Below are 19,239 nucleotides of genomic sequence, written 5' to 3'. Positions count from 1 at the left end.
CTTCTGAAAAGACAAAGGCTGAAGGGACTTCCATAGAGGTCTTCCCAAGAGAAATGATGGCATTCACAGGCTCTTCATCAGAACAGACCACTTCTGTTGTGTTTTTTTCACTGTTTAGCACTCACTGAAGGGAAAAAAAAACCAAGAGCAAGAGACACAGAGAGAGGCGGAAGGAAGTGATTTATTCAGGTTTTGGTATACGAAGGGAACAAAGTGGGGCTTTAAACCCTTGGACATGGTGTTGAAGGGTCATCAACCTTATAAAATTTGTAAGTGCATGTTTCTAGGTCAACAACTCCTTTGCATCCTTCCATGACTGCAGGGCCGCCATATCTAAAACAAAAACAAATAGGCGTGAAACAAAGTTTCTATTCACTCGCAAAATCCTATTTGATGAGGTATGGCAACACAAACAGAAGCTCCGTCTGTACGGTTGCCAGCTCTGGGTTGGGAAATACCTGGAGATTTTGGGGGCGGAGCCTGAGAAGGGCAGGGTTTGGGGAGGGAAGGGACTTCAGTGCCATAGAGTCCAATTACCACAGTGGCCATTTTCTCCAGGTCTGATCTCTGTTGGCTGGAGATCAGTTGTAATAGCAGGAGATCTCCAGCCACCACCTGGAGGTTGGCAAGCCTATCTATCTGCCTATAACTGTTACAAGTTATCTATCCAATGCTCCTGCTCTCTGTGTGAGGAAAAACTCTAGAGTTGCCAACCTCCAGGTACTAGCTGGAGATCTGCTATTACAACTGATCTCCAGCCAATAGAGTTCACCTGGAGAAAATGGCCGCTTTGGCCATTGGACTCTATGACATTTAAGTCCCTCCTGTCCCCAAACCCCTTCCTCCTCAGGCTCCGCCCCCAAAATCTCCCGCCAATGGCAAAGAGGGACCTGGCAACCCTAAAAAACTCCAATTTAGGGCAAGATACATTCAAATTTGGGCTCCTGCCTACCTGGTACAGCAGTGTAGCACTCCTTTACTACTGCAGCTGCAGCCGAAACATTTCGCTGTGTTCCATGCAGACCCAAGGGCATGCTTACTCCCATCATAAGGATCGGTACAGCTATCTGGATCCAAAACTTTCCCTGGGGGGGGGGGAGAAATCTGTGTCATTTTCATTGGCAGTAATGCTAAAACCTCCAAATATCCATAAAAACCAGTGCCTAAAAATCAAGGAGAAATGCCACTCTGCCCAAAGCAAAGACTACACAGCATGTATACAGTGCACATATTGCCTGGCAAACCCTGGGAAACTGGTGGGGGCGGGACTTACCCTAATGGAGTCTCATACCACCACAACATGACTTCTGGTGAATCCTAGAGTATCTCACCACACAGTGACCTGATCTCTAGTTATTCAGCCAGAAGTGATGTTAAAAAGGTAAAGGTAAAGGTTAAGGTCCCCTGTGCAAGCACCGGGTCATTCTTGACCCATGGGGTGATGTCACATCCTGACATTTTCTAGGCAGACTTTGTTTACGGGGTGGTTTGCCAGTGCCTTCCCCAGTCATCTTTCCTTTACCCCCAGCAAGCTGGGTACTCATTTTACTGACCTCGGAAGGATGGAAGGCTGAGCCAACCTTGAGCCGGCTACCTGAAACCAACTTCCGTTGGGATCGAACTCAGGACGTGAGCAAAGCTTTGGACTGCAATACTGCAGCTTACCACTCTGCGCCACGGGGCTCCTATGTTACAGGATGCTATTTCACTGCCCCCATTTCCCCCCACTGCTACACTGAGGTGGGCAAATGGCAATTCATATATGGCATATAGGGCAGCCATGAAGGAGCTAGAAAAGATTCTGAAGTGTAAGGATGTGTCACTGACCACCAAGATTAAGTTAATTCATTCCATCATATTCCCTATTACTATGTATGGGTGTGAAAGCTGGACATTGAAGAAAGCTGATAGGAAGAAAGTAGATTCCTTTGAAATGTAGTGTTAGAGGAGAGTGTTATGGATACGTGGACTGCCAAAAAAACAAATCAGTGGGTTATAGATCAAATCAAGCCTGAACTGACCCTAGAAGCTAAAATGACTAAACTGAGGCTATCATATTTTGGTCACAATATGAGAAGACAGGAGTCACTGGAAAAGACCATCATGCTAGGAAAAGTTGAGGGCAGCAGGAAAAGAGGAAGACCCAACAAGAGATGGATTGACTCAATAAAGAAAGCCACAGCCCTCAATTTGCAAGATCTGAGCAAGGCTGCCAAAGATAGGACATTTTGGAGGCACTTAACACACACACACATATTCTATAAACACATTGCTTAGATACTTTGGCAAGCTGGAGGCTAATACAACAAGCACAGTGTATATTCCTACCTGGCAGCTATGCAAACACAAGGGCCTTCACCCAATGTAATCCTGTGGTGGAATCTGAAGTGGAGTCTTAAATGGGTTTAACAATCATTTTGTCTCTACAGGGAGCCAAAGGAACTGTAGTTTCATTAGGATGGTGTTTTGGATCTCTACCCAAGCAGTCACAGAATCAGTGAAAATATAGTGCTATTTCCAGCTTCCAATTTAATGTTGACCATGTGTAGGACATTCAACATAAAAGGAATAGGACAGGCAACCACAGATACCTGGGAGGGGAGAGAAGCTTTCTCATTCAGGATAAGATTCCTGCCTCACATTATTGCAACAGCTAAATGGGTGAAAAGTCAAGGTATTTGGTTATGCTTCAGCAACCACACCAAATCCAGAACTCCTAGCATTCTCTAGTTGAAGTCAGGATGCTAAATTAATTAGTTCTGATATTTATACCTTGCTTTTCTCCCCAATAGGGAAGGAAGGCAGTAAGATATAGCCCAATCTTGTCAGATCTTGGAAGCTAAGAAAGGTTGGTACTTGGATGGGAGACCACCAAGGAAGGGTCTGCAGAGGAAGGCAATGGGAAACCACCTCTGCTTCTCACTTGCCTTGAAAGCCCCTTGCTGGGGTCGCCGTAAGTCGGTTGTGAGTTGACAGCATATACATACCTATGTTTCCCCCCAATGGGGACCCAAAGTGGCTTACAACATCATTCTCCTCCTCCATTTTGTCCTTACAAAAACAACCCTGTGATATAGGTTGAGCTGAGAGAGATGGAGTCAACCACCAAGCTTCCATGGCGGAGTGAAGATCTGAACCTGGGTCTCCCAGATCCTAGTCCAGCACACTAGCCACTATATTACACTTAAAGTGGGATAATATTGATGTAAGCAGGTAGTTTGGATAAACATGCAGTCTCGATCTGCCAGAATCACATTTTTGAGCTGAAAAAAGTCCTCTGCCCTTTGATAACATTACCGTCTTTTATGACTGCTTGGGGCTCATCCCAAAAACAAGATCCATGGCACAAGGTCAGGGTGATGCATAAGACGGTCAGGATTAGAAGAGCTTTCTGAAAAGAAGCAACAGAAGAATAGGAGTCAGCTAGAAACATCTTAGAGTTCTTTGAGAAGTTCCTTCTGTTCTAAACTCCACTAAGCCTTTGTGATCAGTTACATTTTTTAATATTTTCAGTGTATAAAAAGATATAGGTTTCAATGGGTTGCTTCAGAAATGGCGTTTCTCTTCATACCTGTTTTTGACAACAAAGTCAATTAAAATAATTGGCAAGGACAAGGCTGTGGTCATATAAATACAAATGAAGTGTCAAATTGAAGCATACTGTTTTGAAAAAGCAATAAGGTCTTGCCAATTTTCTCCCAGACCTCTATGAATGTGACACAAAGGGGGAGGGGCAACTCAAAGACAAGGGCAGCAGATAGGATTTTTCTTTTGAAAACTCTCTAGATATTGGCCATAAGGGATGACTGGAACGAATGCTTGGTAGCCACTGGCTCAGCTACTCAGATCTTATGATCTGCCAGTTTCCTAGAAGTGTGTAAAGGCCAGTCAGCACACAGGGCCAACAGGCCAGTGGGCTGAGACACAGACCTGACTGTTTGTCACAGGAAGTCCTTGTGTGCCTCATGTCACATGTGTCTGCCCCGGTCCTGTCCATAGGGTTGCCAGGTCTCTCTTTGCCACCAGCGGGAGGTTTTGGGGGCAGAGCCTGAGGAGTGTGGGGTTTGGGGAGGGGAGGGACTTCAATGCCATAGAGTCCAACTGCCCAAGCGGCCATTTCCTCCAGATGAACTGATCTCTATTGGCTGGAGATCAGTTCTAATAGCAGGAGATCTCCAGCTACTACCTGGAGGTTGGCAACCCCACCTGTCCACCAGATGTGCTCTGGGTGTTCTGTGCTCGGAACTTAATTCCCAGGTGTGTCTGGGCCCAATTCGGATCAGGACTATACTGTGCAGAGAGAGCAGGCTTAAGCCTCCCCCCTCTGTCATTTTCCTAACCTGAAATGACACTGAGCAGTTTTTATTTGCTCCCTTGGAGAAACTTACTTGTACGGATAGGCTTTGGTTTCATCAAGGAGGCAAAAAGTAGCTCCTTGGGCTCATTTCGGGCTCCTTGGGCTCAGGCACGGGGTTACCCTTCTGCCCACATGCCACAGTCCCAATACAAAGCAAGCCTCCACATGCCTGGGCAGTGGGCTTTAATTTCTGAACATCCAACTTCCAATGCACATCTACTGGATTGGCCCAGGGCAGGCGCATGGGGGACAAGAAGTCTTTGCATTGTAAAGTTAAGCCTTAGCCAGTGTGAAAGGGGTGAGGTATGTTATGAGGAAGATCAGTAGATGAATTGTCTGTATGAGTAGATGTGAATGGGGAAATGAACACAGAGAATTTATAAAATTAAAAAAACCCTATTAAACTAGACCTTGTCACATCTCTATTTCTGGGACTTATTCGTTTAGAAAAAAAGACAAGGCAGTCATATTGCAGATTTATAACATTGTTCATGGCCTTGAGAAAATGGATAGTTAAAACTTTTTCTCCTTCTCCCAAAATACTAGAACTCAAGGGCATCTAGTGAAACTGACTGGAATTAGATTCAGGATGTTTCACGTGAACACATGAAGCTGCCTTATACTGAATCAGACCCTTGGTCCATCAAAATCAGTATTGTCTACTCAGACCGGCAGCGGCTTTCCAGGGGCTCAGGCAGAGGTCATTCACATCACCTACCTGCCTAGTCCCTTTTTAACTGGAGATGCCGGGGATTGAACCTGGGACCTTCTGCATGCCAAGCAGATGCTCTACCACTGAGCCATGCCCCCCTACTATGTGTTATTCATTTGGGATACAGAGATGACTGCTAGCTTCATGGGATATTCATGGGATATAGAGGTGACTGCTACCTTAACAGATCAACTCTTTCTGTGTCCATTGAAGTCCTGAGAAGAGTGTTACTCTGTTTAGGATGGCACTGTAGGTGTCTTTAAAAGGGAATTAGACAATTCCTGGAAGTCAATAGCCGCTAGTTATGATGGCTGAATGGAACTTCAGTAATCAGATGCAGTATATGACTGAATGCCCTGATCTAGATGGCCCAGGCTAACACAATCTCATCAGATCATGGAAGCCAAGTAGGATCAGTCATAATTAGTACTTGGATAGCAGACGGCCAAGGAAGTCCAGGGTCACTACGCAAAGGCAGCCGATGGCAAACCACCTCTGAACCTCTCTTACCTTGAAACCCTATGAGGTCACCATAAGTCAGCTGTGACTTGATGGCACTTCCCACCACCACATGTCTGAATGCTAGTTGCTGGGGGCAGCAGCAAGGATAGGCTTTGGCCTCTGTGACCTGCAGTGGGTCTTCAGGGGCATCTAACTGGCCACTGTGAGTATCAGGATGCCGGACTAGACAGACCATTTGCCTAAGCCATTCGACTCTGCTTAGTTCTTCACTTGTACAGACAAATTAAAAGTATCAAAAGGCTTAACAGAACAAAGCAGAACAAAACTCCTATATCATAAGACGCAGTCTTGATCAATGGTGTCCTGGGAGCTGGGGGAAAAACAAAATCAGCACCATGGAAAACGGAATTATATGCTCAAAAATAAGTATGCCAATTAACTGCATATGCATATAGCTACTTTTTATAGCCTTTCACCAAACTTTGAATTTGCAAAGATTTCTGCATTGCTGACAGTCCTACACTGGCAGATGTGACCCAAAGGAGAGCAGATGTGGCTTAGATGGACCAGGAGTCACTGAGAGGGTATGAAATGTCTGAAATACCTTCTCCCCTAAAGCAAGAAACCCTTTGCAGCTGCCCCACATAAATCTTGCCTTACAAATTCAGCCTTTTCATCAGTTTGATTCTCTCCAGATCAAAGAAACAATTGACCATTATGAGACTCAAAAGGTGTTCATGCTTACCATCTTTGCTGTGCGATACGGAAACCTTCTTTGTGAGAATCAGCTCAGTTGGCAAGAGAATGTTCCTTACCAATGTCGGAGAGAAAGCTGCTACCCAATTTATACAGACCAAAAGAGGGAGAGGCTAAACTGAGCAGAACATCACTCTTGGCCGGCTGTTCTGGGTGAATTAATACGCAATAAGAAAAATGACAAGAACTAAATATTTGCTTCTGACTAAGCTGGTATTTGTTTAGTACAATGATAAGGGCAATACCTGGCAACCCTCTTCAGAGATGAATGTAGATAAGGACAACCCCAGCACTAAATCAGGATCTTTTTGTAAATGATGCATGGGAAATTATGATGAACCCCAAAAGAGGATTAAGAGTGGGTTAGCCAAGTGAGGAAAGCTCTGCCATGGATACACCTTATCCACTATGACAGGAAACTGAGTACTGTTTGTTGGGAAAGGGCTGAAAAGAGCAAACATGGCTGAGAAACTGGAGAAATTTCTCAGGATATGCAAGCAGCATTTGGTGTTCACCAAATGGGAGCCAGCATGATGTAGTGGTTAAGAGTGATGGACGCTAATCTAGAGAACTGGGTTTGATTCCCCCACTCCTCCACATGTGCGGCGGACTCTAATCTGGTGAACTGGGTTGGTTTCCCCACTCCTCCACATGAAGCCTGCTGGGTGACCTTGGGCTAGTCTCAGAACTCTCTCAGCTTCACCCTACCTCACAAAGTGTCTGTTGTGGGGAAGGAAAGGGAAGGCAATTGTAAGCCACTTTGAGACGCCTTAAAGGTAGCGAAAAGCGGGGTATAAAAACCAACCATTCTTCTTCTAAAATTACAAGATGATTTGAGAGCACAGGTAGAGATGGTTGGAATCAAATCAAAGTTTTCTACCATGGCTGACCAGTTGCTTTTTGGAAGCTCCCATTGAGGAGAATCATGGTGGAATCAACAGAGACAGCTGTTACCAGAAAGGTGGAACCTGGACCCAAGTCATGCAGTTGGAAATTTTGCATGAAACCTCTACACATTGGTGTTCAGGCACAGTATCAAACAGTGAATAAAAATGAATTTAAGCAAGAACTTCTTGTACCATTTTTCAGAGGCATTATATACTTCGTTCCCACTGAGGTTTATGACCCAAGACAGAAGTTCAGGTGGAACTTGAAGGGCAGAGCTGGATTTAAGCTAAGTAAACTGTAGTTTAGGACTTCAGATTATGAGGGGCCTCTAAATGAAGGGTTTGTTAAAAAAAAACTAAATTCCAGTACACAATTTGGGTAATGCTACAGGTCCTCTTAAACTTGACATAGTTTAGGGCCTCAGAATGCCTTAACACAGACCTGATAGGGGGTATTTGATAGACCATCTCTCTCAGTGAATGATTTATCAATCCCTTGCACCTAAAATAAAAATGATTTAAACATTTGGAATTTTTAGTTCTGGCCAAAAGTCCAAGAAATAACAGGTATTTCTTGGCTGATGAGTTACTATTTCTATGGCCTAAGTCGAAGCCTTAGATTCCTAAATGGTGACATAAAATATCGTTTTCACCCACAGAGGAAATTTAATCATTTCTGGATTATGTTGTGGTTAGATTGTTAATATGTTCATGCTGTCAAGATAATGGGGATTTGAAACCCAGTAAGGTCTCTGCTTCTTCTTGAATTAATCCACAAAACGGAAGTACCAAAACTGAAATCTTTGTTAAGAACTGTTTCAAAAAGTAACAAGGCAGAGATAATTTTGACTTCATCAATTTATGCAACATAATACCAAGAAGATACATTAGTTATCCACTGGATTACAAAAACAATTCCTGGTTTGTATTTTATGGGAACCTTGAGCACCTGTACACCAAGTAGGGTTTCCAGGTCTCATGTGTGATCTTCATTTTCAGGGTTTTGGCCTCTTCCTCCTCAAGATTTGAACAGAAAGGAGCTCCCCCCCACCCAACCTTCTCAAGAACATCTTTCAAACAGGGATGTGCATTTTGAATGTAATTAATGGAATGCTAGAGTTGGTATCCCAGGACTTCTAATCGAACAAATATCACAAGCTCCTTCAAACTCCAATAACCATCAGGTCCTGAAATCAAAGGCTAATCAGGCAAACCTCCCACTCAGTGCAAGCATTATAAGAGGAGGACAGAAGATTCATATGTCAAATGGTTTTCTGTCTAGGAATATACACTAGGGATGCTTGAACACTTGCCAGTTCAGCTTACATCCTGTTCACTGGTCAAAAATACAGCCAATATTTTGACAAACTGTTCATCTTTTCAGTTGCCAGCTCCGAGTTGGGAGATTTTGGGGGGTGGAGCCTGAGAAGGGCAGGGTTTGAGGAGGGGGAGGCTTCAGCAGGGTATAATGGCATAGAGTCGGCCCTCCAAAGTGGTCACTTTCTCCAGGTGAACTGATCTCTGTCGCCTGGAGATCAGATGTAATAGCAGGAGATCACCAGCCACAACCCGGAGGCTGGCAACCCCAGCTAGATGGGAACATGGCAGTAAAACTGGGTACGAGACCCTCTTGCCCCTGCAGCTGTGGCCCATTTAATGGCCATGTTTTCTCTCACATTCCCACCCTTGTCTTGCTGGTACAGGACAGATTCTCTATGGGTGTCTTTTTCTCACTCTTGACAAATGCTTTGTATCTTTAGCTTAAGCATGATTTCCTTTCATGGATCAACAACAGAAGGGCAAACAATGAGGAAAGCCGGCATGTTCTGCTTATCATCCAGGCTTTTTTAGTGCACTGGCCGAAGGTTTTGTGGGGGATAAAATGGTTCTGAAAGGAAGAGAGTGTTCCTCAGTCATGTCTCCAGGGGAATCAGCTGCTCAGAGTTCCTTCAAGAAGGCAGTGAGCTATTCAGGGCAGACTGCCAACCCCGTTCTGCTCTTGTGGGTCAACTAACACACAACATAAACTCCCTGAGGCAAATAAAAATTCCGTGTCAGATTTAGTTGGTATTTATTTTGTGCTAAGCAACCTGTTGAGGCTGGCAGAGCCTTATCACCATCAGAAGTGTTTACCGATAAGGACGAGCCAAAACCCCAACAGGATCCTCTTATAAAGCAGCAGGATGGGGCTATGCCTAAACAATCATATTTAAATATATAATAAAGGAGGAAGTGTCCATTTGAGGCAAGAGTACCGGGAACATGATTTGTTTGTTGGCTGATGAGTTAACATGTCTATAGCCACAAGGGAGCCCCCAGATTCCTAAGTAGTGACACAAAATGTCACTTCACACATCTATGAAATTCAATTGTTCCTAGTTTGAGGTGTGGTTGAAGTGTTAGTATATACATGTCATGTCAGTAATGGGGGAGTGAAACCCAGCAGTATCCACTTTTCTTCTTGAAAAACCTGCATCAGAGACCATCACAATGGAAACATTTGTTAAGGGATGACATCTCTGGGGGGAACAAAACAAATAAAAACTAAAGGTTAATAATTAAATGAAAAAATTGGGCAAGATGGGAAAACCTCTTTCGTATGGGAAGCAATTGTTGTTGATGGAACTGGAGAAGGATTTGTTGCCCCCAAAGAATGGCTGTGTTTTTACTGACCCAGAGGAACAACTGGATCTTATCTCCTGGGATCGACTAGGCAAACAGTATTTGTCCAGCGAACTAGTGGGGGGGTCAGGATCTTGCAATACTACCTTGGAAAAAAATGGAGATGGGAAAACAACAACGGCAATCTGGAGGGAATTTAGCTTCTCTATCATATGGGTGCAAATTGCAGGCAGGAAGCCATGTTTGTATGTTGCAGCAAAAAACAGAAAAGAGTCTTGTGGCATCTTAAAGATGAACAGAATTATTAAAGCAGAAGTTTTCATAGAGCTCACTTCATCAGATGCATGAAATGAATGATCAGTCAGCTGATTACAGCTGCTTTTGCAGGGGGACGGTTCCCAGTTCTGTTGTGATTGTCACTGCAAATGCAAAGACATTCACAGAGAAACAGTGCTTACATGCAAGATTTACTCCATAGCCTGTTATGCTTGGCTGTTTCTCTTGCAGTCACCCCTCTGATGACTTCGGGTCTTTGCAATGATTATGCATATCGTTTCCAACTGTCAGAGGTCGCCTCGCTCTCCCCCTGCGTTTCCCCACATTTTGCCTGCGTTTTCAAATTCAACATAAAATAGGTCCCTGAAAATGCAGGCAAAACGCAGGAGGAGAGCGAGGCGATCTCTGATGGCTAGCCTGGGCCATCCAGGTCAGGGCCCAGTCCCTCTAGTTATATCTAATTGGTAGTCACACTGTCTTCCTAGTTATGTTAAGCCATTTAACTGTAGGTTAAATTCCACAACAGGTTATTTACTCTACAGGTATTCTGTTAGGACCAAGTACAGCTGCCATAGTCACTGTGCTCACCTTAAGGACATAAGAAGATCCTGCGGGATCAGGCTAGTGGTCCATCTAGTCCAGCAGACAACCTGTTGCCCTGGAGGACCAAATAAACAGGGCATAGAGGTCAAGGCCCTCCCTTGCTGCTGCCTTCTAGGATTAGTCTTCAAGGTTTGCTCCTTCTGTAGATGAAGGCTTCCCTCTGTCACCATGGCTAGTAGCCATAGATTGATCACTGCTCCTGCATCCTTTTATTTTCCATGGAAATGTCATAAACGATACAGACAAATACATTCAGGAGACTTTTCAGGAAGGTCCTTAGCAAAACATGAACATATCAATATTATTTTAGTTTTGCTCTTCATATTTTCATACTTCAAAACTACCTCAGCACAGCCAGTCTTCCCTCTAAGGTGGGTCTCTTATTTACGTGAGTGAATGGATAGCCTCATTATTCTTTTTCAGTGATAGCATGGTAGGAAGAGAAAATCCACATTGTGTGAATTTCTGAGAGAAAATTAAGGCATTTTCTAAAACCATGCACCTCTGGTTTTCTTTCAGTTGAGATCTGATTTGCAAACCAGCAACAATTAATAAACTGATAATAATACAAAAGTAATTCTCTAATAGAATATTTATACAGTAGCTCTGGCTATTTTGAACTTTTAAACTTAGAGCTGGGGAGGGATTAATCCGAGGAAAAGAGCTTTCTCTTAACCTTAATAATTGCACCACCCAGTATTTATGTTATGACAGAGGCAGAATGCCTAACAGTTGGTAATATGTTGGAAGGGGAAGTGAAATAAGAGTTGGAGATGTTTATCAGGAGATGCACATTCTTCAACCCCCATTTGGATCTCCAACTCTCCCATACAGCCTAGGGACTGAGAGATAAAAAATACTCCTTCCTACATTGTATGACTCAGGCACAAGTCTGGATGAAGAGCTTCCTGCACACCTATCCCCAGACTGTATTCAGAAGAGAGATCTTCAGCCTTGTTGGCCCTTGGCTCAACACTCTTGGAATTTCTAGAAAGGGTAGCAGGTGCCCTCAGAAACCGGCTGCCATGGAAGGTGGAGCCAATCACAAAATGGCTTCCTAACATTTTATGTTAGGAAGTTCCAATTAAAGCATGCTGTTATGATTAGAGCAGCTATTTCCGAATAAGTTCTCCCTACTGACCTGTTAGGAGCCCCGTGGCGCAGAGTGGTAACCTGCAGAACTGCAGTCCAAGCTCTGCTCACAACCTGAGTTCGATCTCGACGGAAGTTGGTTTCAGGTAGCCGGCTCGAGGTTGACTCATCCTTCCATCCTTCCAAGGTCGGTAAAATGAGTACCCAGCTTGCTGGGGGTAAAGGGAAGATGACTGGGGAAGGCACTGGCAAACCACCCCGTAAACACAGCCTGCCTAGAAAACGTTATGATGTGACATCACCCCAAGGGTCAGGAAGGACCTGGTACTTGCACAGGGGACTACCTTTACCTACTGACCTGTTGCTGTTTGACAGGTTACTTCACTGTATTCCTTCTTAACCATGGACTGCAGCACAATTAGGGTTTTGCACATGCGCATTCTCACACAGCCTAATTGAGGACTTCTCCTCCCCCCCCCATTGCTGCATGACTGCTTTTCTCAGTAGGCAATTGTTTAAATAGACAATTAAGCAGACATATAAATCAGTCATAAAAAAATGCTGCGTTTTGATAAAATCCTGCTTTTCAGTTCAGTAGTCCCTAGTGACAGTAATGGCTAATGAACAATTGGATGTGGATTTGAATTTGCTTTTGGGTAACTCATAATTAGTTTGACTACTAATGATTGGTTTAAATCAGCAGCATCGTGGCACATGCACAGCTTTGCGGAAACCTGATGCAAGCCTGTTCAGCCATCTTTCATGGCTGTTCAGGAGAAGACAATCAGACTGGATGACTGACACCTTCAAACCTGTCAAATTCAGCTGTTGAGTATATTCACAGCCAAATTCGCAGTATAACGACCCATAACATTTTAAGCCTGTGGACCCAGATATGAGAACAGTTGGTTTTCTGTAGTGAGTTCTGCTTATCCCCTTGTTTGCTCCTGTGCTAAAACACAGTTCACATGGACTCTGAATTGATTTATTTGTTTGCTTTCTGAAGCATCTGAACGGTTAACCAATTAAAAGTCAGGCACAATTTATTTATTTGCTCATTTATTTATTTAAACGCTTATACATCATCTGGGGAGCAGTTACTGACATGACAATTGGGCAATTGGTGCTGAGCATGACCAAGGAAAGAAAGGAGAGGAATTTGCTTTTGGTTCCCCTGAGGGGACACTGAAACAATGCCCAGTGATCAAGGCAGGAACAAGTTGTAGTTATTTCACACAGGTACTGCTTCATTGCAGAGACAAAGTTTGCTGGTAAATAGAGGAAGTTTCCTCATAAGCAGGGAAGGGCAGTCTCACGCAGGTGTTTGGGGAAAGAATTATGCCCTAAGGCATGAAGATCCATGAAGGACCCAGGTACTTTCTCATAATTAACCTGTGAAACTTGCCACGGAAAGCTGTATGATGGCAAATACAATGGCTTAAAAAAAAAAGTAGATTCCTGGTGGATAGATCTTTGAATTGCTATTTGTTAGGAAAATTGAACCTCCATGTTCAGAGGCACTATGCCTCCAACTGTAGGCCAGAATCCAATTAGCACCTCCTAGCTCCAAACCTGCTCCTTCCGGGGGACTGCCAGTCCCTCCAGGACAGGCTGACTACAGTGTCCAAGTAGCTGCTCCATTGACCTACAGCGTCACAATCTTGTCTGGATTAAATTTCAGTTTATTCACCAACATCCATCCCATTACCTTCTCCAGAACTTCTGAAGCTGTGATCCTCACTGTATGGATGAGAAAGGGCTGTGTCATTCATAGCTTGTGTTCCCAGGAAACTTGTCATTTACAGTGGTTCTCACACTATGATAGGCAGATCCTGGGAGCTAAAGGATGGTACCTCATATCAGGGTCAGAGCTTAGAGCAGTGGTTCCCAACCTTTTTTTGACCAGGGACCACTAGGATCTTTTTGTTCGGTGCAGGGACCCCAAGGTAGAAAATAAAAATTCTGAGAATTTGAAAATAAACTTTAATCATAACTGTTAGTTAAACATTAAACTTAGAATAACATTTTAATATATATTTTTATAATAGAGAACTTTTAATTGAAAATATTAATTTATTATGGGTTTATAACTTTGTTTTGTGGACCTTAATTTAGTTCTCGCGGACCCCTGGGGGTCCACGGACCCCTGGTTGGGAACCAGTGGCTTAGAGGATGGGGCAAAGCATGACCATACTCAGTAGGGGCAGATGAACGGCATCTAGCCAGTCTAGGGAAAAGCAACCTCTCAGGTATTGCAGAATGGAACCACTAATATAGGAGTGAAGAAAGGATGTGGCCTGAACCACTGTGGTTTTAACATCACACCCTGAGCAGGAGGTTGGAACCCTCCAACTTCAAGGATCATGTCCCTCTTATCCAGCTCAACTAGGGAGCTTTTGATTAGAATACACAGGGTTCAGTGTATGTGTAATTCAGCCTTATCTTCTCCTCCCCATGTCTTTTGGATTACAGGTTTCAGGGCCAAACAAATGGTGACAAATACATCAGTATGTATTTCTCCACATCCCTTCCTTTCATGTTTAAAGCAGGCGGTGGTGTGGGTCTATTTTTTATGGAAAAGGGGAGGGACCATGGCTGAGTGGTACAGTACCTGATTTGTGTGGAGAAGGTCCCAGGTCAATCCCTGGTATCTCCCGTTAAAAGAATCAGGTATAGTATAGTGTTGAGAAGGACCCATAGCTGGGACCCCGGAGAGCTTCTGCCAGTCAGCATAGAGAATACTGACCTTGACAGACCAATGCTCTGACTTAGTATAAGACAGCTTCATGTGTGAGCCCATAAGCAAAGGAAGCTGAGATCCTGTCCTTCCCTTTCACTGTAGTCCAAGCTCACCACCATGAGTGAACTGGGAAGGATGAAAAATGAAGAAGAGGAAGAAGAAGAAGAGTTGGTTTTTATATGCCAACTTTCTCTGCCACTTAAGAATCAAACCAGCTTACCATCACCTTCCCTTCCTCTCCCGACAACAAATACCCTGTGAAGTAGGTGGGACTGAGAGAGCTCTAAGAGAGCTGTGACTAGCCCAAGGTCACCCAGCTGGCTTCATGCATAGGAGTAGGGAAACCAACCCGGTTCACCAGATTAGCCTCTGCCGCTTATGTGGAGGAGTGGGGAATAAAACCCGGTTCTCCAGATCAGAGTCCACCACTCCAAATCACCTCTCTTAACCACTACACATGTTTCAAATAGTGGTTTCAAATAGTTTCAGATGTTTCAAATAGTGGTGCACAGCAATATAAAGGCGGAGGGGCAGGGTTTAGCTCCCTCACTAGTGCACCAATTACATCCTTGGTTCTTAGAAAAGATAAATGGTTCTCATCAGAGTTGGGGAAAGAGACAAGAACAGAGCAACGATAGTGATTGAGGGTTAGTGAACAGCACAGAGTGGAAATACCCTTTTTTCTCTTTCTCTTACATTACTATAACTCAAGATCACTCAAAGGAATTGATCGATGATAGTTTAAGGACAGATTAAAAAGAAATACTTTCTCATAATTAAACTGTGCAACTTGCCACCTAAAGATGTGTGATGGCAAATACAATGGCTTAAAAGTAGATCCCTCGTGGATAGATCTTTTAATTTCTATTCGATAGCAAAATGGAACCTCCATGTTCAAAGGCAGTATGCCTCCAACTGTAGACCAGGATTCAGTTAGCAACTCCAAGCTGCAACCCTGCTCCTTCAGGGGGAGTGCAAGTTCCTCCAGGGCAGGCTGACTGCACCGCCCAGGTAGCTTCTTCATTGACCAACAGCACCATAGTCTTGTCTGGACTGAATTTCAATTTATTCACCAACATCCATTCCTTCTCGAGGCACCTATTCAAGACTTCCACAGACCTATTGGGTTAGCTGTTAAGGAGAAATGGAGCTGATTCCTCTGCATATTGGTGACACCTCACTCCAAATTACCAGATGACCTCTCCCAAAATGGTTTTGTGCACATGTTAAATAGAATGGGGGACACGGTGGACCCTGTAGCATAAACCTGTCTGAGCAGCAGTCCCACAGTATCTCCTTCTGGAACCACTTGGTCAGTTAAGAGCAGAACCCCTAAAGCACGGTGCCTCCTGCTCCCAGCCCAGCCAGCCTCCCCTAAGATTACTATGGTTGACGGCATCCAAAGCCACTGAGAGGTCCAGGAGAATGAACAGGGAGGCAATCCCACATCACTCTCCCAGAAAAACAGGTCTAGATAATTCTGGTGCTCCTCACTGAATGGCAGGATGACAAAAATATGTCAGCAACAGAGAGAATGAAAAGTCCAATCCTGGTTTGTGAGGCTTGATTTTCTATCCCTATGAAATCACTATGACTAAACTGAGGCTGTCGTACTTTGGACACATTATGAGAAGACAAGAGTCACTGGAAAAGACAATCATGCTAGGAAAATTTGAAGGCAGCAGGAAAAGAGGAAGACCCAACAAGAGATGGATTGACTCTATAAAGGAAGCCACGGCCCTCAGTTTGCAAGATCTGAGCAAGGCTGTTAAGGATAGGACACATTGAAGGACGTTGATTCATAGGGTCGCCATGAGTCAGAAATGACTTGAGGGCACTTAACACACACACACACACACACACACACACACACAGTCACTATACAGATAAGATGGCCTCTTTGACATGGGCTTTTCCTGCACTGCAAATATCCTTGTCTTATTTAGGGGGTCTGTTCTTACAAGGAGGGAAAATAGTTCTCATTAAACTCCAAACAAACCTTCCTTTTTGCTGTCGCTGTTATCTGCGGGGGCGTTCTAGTTAGGAGATCTACCTGCTCTGTGTGCGACCATTTTCTCTGGAGGTTAAAGAAGAAAATGAAGCAAAGCTTTTGCTGCAGTGACCTACAGATCAAGATCACACCGCCCATTATGCTGTGCTGCTCCCTATCAGGCTCTGTGGGAATCACTCATCCATGCTATTAACCTTGAGGGAAGTGTCTATTTCTCGGTGTGTCTTTCTCTTTCAATGGCTATCCACAGCGAGAATGAATATTGGGAAAGAGAAAGATACTGCTGAAAGGGGACAGATTGGGATGTTGATATAAGACTCGGAGCATTTTTTTTTTCTGAAGAAAATAAACTGGCCAGGCAGAGAAAATGGGCCAGTCTTCTATCTCCCATAATAACTGTATTCAGGGCTTTTCCATGAGGATTCTCATCTCAAGCATACACTGATTAACTGATTCTGTATGCCTCAGGCCAGTCAGCTTCATGCAATAAAGCTGATTTCTGTTGGTTGAGATAACAGTAAAACTCCCTTTTCATAAAAAGTAGACAGTCTTGCTGTGCCTTTAGCAACCATCAAGCAGACCAAAACCAACTGAGAAAGTATTTCCTGCACAGGAGTATAGTGATGGGAAAAGCTTTACCCAGTGCAGCTTTCCCCTGCCTTTATTCACCATGCTGAGAAAAATGTCACCTGCTAAATTTCTGCATGTCACGAAAATTCAGCTGGTTTAACAATGCAGTCTTAAATAAGAGTTACACCTTTCGAAATCCATTAAAGTCAATGGGCGTCAAATGGCGTACCTCTATCTAGAACTGCACTGTAAATCATTTCCTGTCTGCAAGGAATTCTGGGAACTGGGATTCTGGGAGAGGGGTCTTATGATCTCTAATGACAAATTGTCAGCACCCTCACGAAACTGCAGTCCCCTTGATTATTTGAGGGAAGCCAGTTGGCAGTTGTACACTAGTACTACACCAATACGAGTATGCGGTGTAAACAGAACTGAGCATTAAGTTGTTTCCATTTGGGTTTTATTTAGTCAACACAGTATTAGTTTCCTTTGCACTTTTATGAAACTAACCAACTTACATGGAAAGTCTGAACTCGTTCGATCACCCCTCTGCCCGAGGAACACTCGTGAAACTATAGCTAGCCAAATGACAGAGTCCACCCCCTCCCCAGAGATGAAGAGGGGTCACCACCAACCAAACTGCCACCCGGATATTCAGCGATCCCCGTTTTTATTGAACTGTCATTAAGCTCCTTCTCTTCCAGTGTGACCACATAATGAGCTTTGAGGAGGGGAACCAACTTTTTGCTTCCTCCTGGCCTGGGAAGAGAAGTCAGTATGACACATATTGCACAATAATGTAAACTGGCTTGTCACTTAGCACTCTTTATCATCCTTTTGTTTCTGATGATGGATCCTGTTTATTTCATGATCCTGTTTTATTCCACCATTTAATTTGTTTGTTCACTGAGTAAGAAGGGTTTGTTTTGGGAGTTTTTAATCCTAGCTTTCAGATAAAGGTGGTTCTCTTATGGGCAAGGAACGGTTGAGTATTCCCCACACTTCTGTGATGGCACAGCACCTACTTTTCTGCACAGGAATGGAGGAACATTTCACAAACACAGTTGTGCTTTTGTGTGAGAGGAAGGAGCCAAGTACATACGGTAAGTCAGAAGGGCCCTGCTGCATCAAACCGAGGGCCCATCTGGTCCAACCTCCTGTTTCTTAAAAACAGCTGGCCAAATTATTCGATTTAAGAGCTGATCATGCAGCCTTGAACTGAAGCAATACAACGTAGGACTGTGGTGTTTTGACCTCTCCCTCCTCATGCTGTTTGGGGGAGGACAGGGGGAAATAGGGGTTGGGGAAGCATCCCCTGACTCTAATTTCACCCCCCACCATTCCAGGATACTATAAGGAACAATGAGGGGCTTGCCCCCTTCTCAGTTGAAAGAATCCTTGGGAGTGCAGTAAATTTGGATTGCTTTCTGTCTTTTCGTTTCAAAGCAGTCAGAACTAGGGGATCTATAGACTTCACAGTGAACAGGTTCAATAGGCAAACTTACATCTTCGACGGTTGTGAACCCCTGCAAGCGGAACCTCCTGAGTTTGCCTATTGTTTGCCTTGAACAGCTGTCAAACAGCTGTGCAGTTGCCATGGCTGTGACACGTCCTTGCTTTACAGGGGCCTTTGCATCTGTGCAGTAGAAAAGGTGATTCTACCCAGGGTCATAGATGGTTGGGTCAGATGATTAAATGATGTGAGGGGGGGAATGACGTCTCCCATAAAATTGTGTGAAAGTATGGATACATGAAATACATCGATAACATAGACTTTAATGAAAACTAAACAGTAATCATACAGTGTTTCTTTAGGATCACTGGCTGGCTGGCTGATTTGCTCACTATTTATACAATTCACTGCTGAGCAGCAACAACAGGTTTATGGAGCGGGGGGGGGGGATGAGAGGGGAAAGCAGGACTCCCATTATGTGGGTGAGAATATGCCATGTGTGAGTCACTGCAGATGGTACTGTTACTGTACCATACAGTTTGAAAACCTGAAAAGTAACCCGGTGAACAGGCTCCAACTCTTCATGAACCACCAAATAGAACAATGAAAAATGGGTGCATGACCAGCAAACAGATTGTGAGTTGAACCATCAGTTGTTCGAGCATCTCTAGTCAGAGCCCTTATGAGTTGACACCATT

The 19,239-nt window shown here is 44.0% G+C and overlaps 1 protein-coding gene across 1 annotated transcript; it reads right to left on the bottom strand.

Moving 5' to 3' along the window:
• Nucleotides 1-208: 208 nt before the first annotated feature.
• On the bottom strand, nt 209-18,686 carry LOC130486784 (small serum protein 5-like). The gene is made up of 4 exons (XM_056860082.1): nt 18,594-18,686; nt 3,298-3,391; nt 953-1,085; nt 209-333 (listed from the first exon to the last, which is right to left on the bottom strand). Exons 1-4 carry the CDS (start codon nt 18,684-18,686, stop codon nt 222-224), a joined length of 432 nt encoding a protein of 143 aa, XP_056716060.1. The 3' UTR covers nt 209-221.
• Between the last annotated feature and the right edge of the window lie 553 nt (nt 18,687-19,239).

Source organism: Euleptes europaea, chromosome 14, assembly GCF_029931775.1.
Source record: "Euleptes europaea isolate rEulEur1 chromosome 14, rEulEur1.hap1, whole genome shotgun sequence".
NCBI classification, from domain to species: Eukaryota; Metazoa; Chordata; class Lepidosauria; order Squamata; family Sphaerodactylidae; genus Euleptes; species Euleptes europaea.
Note: the sequence above shows the minus strand (reverse complement) of the source record. Positions and strands in the feature narration are given on the sequence as shown.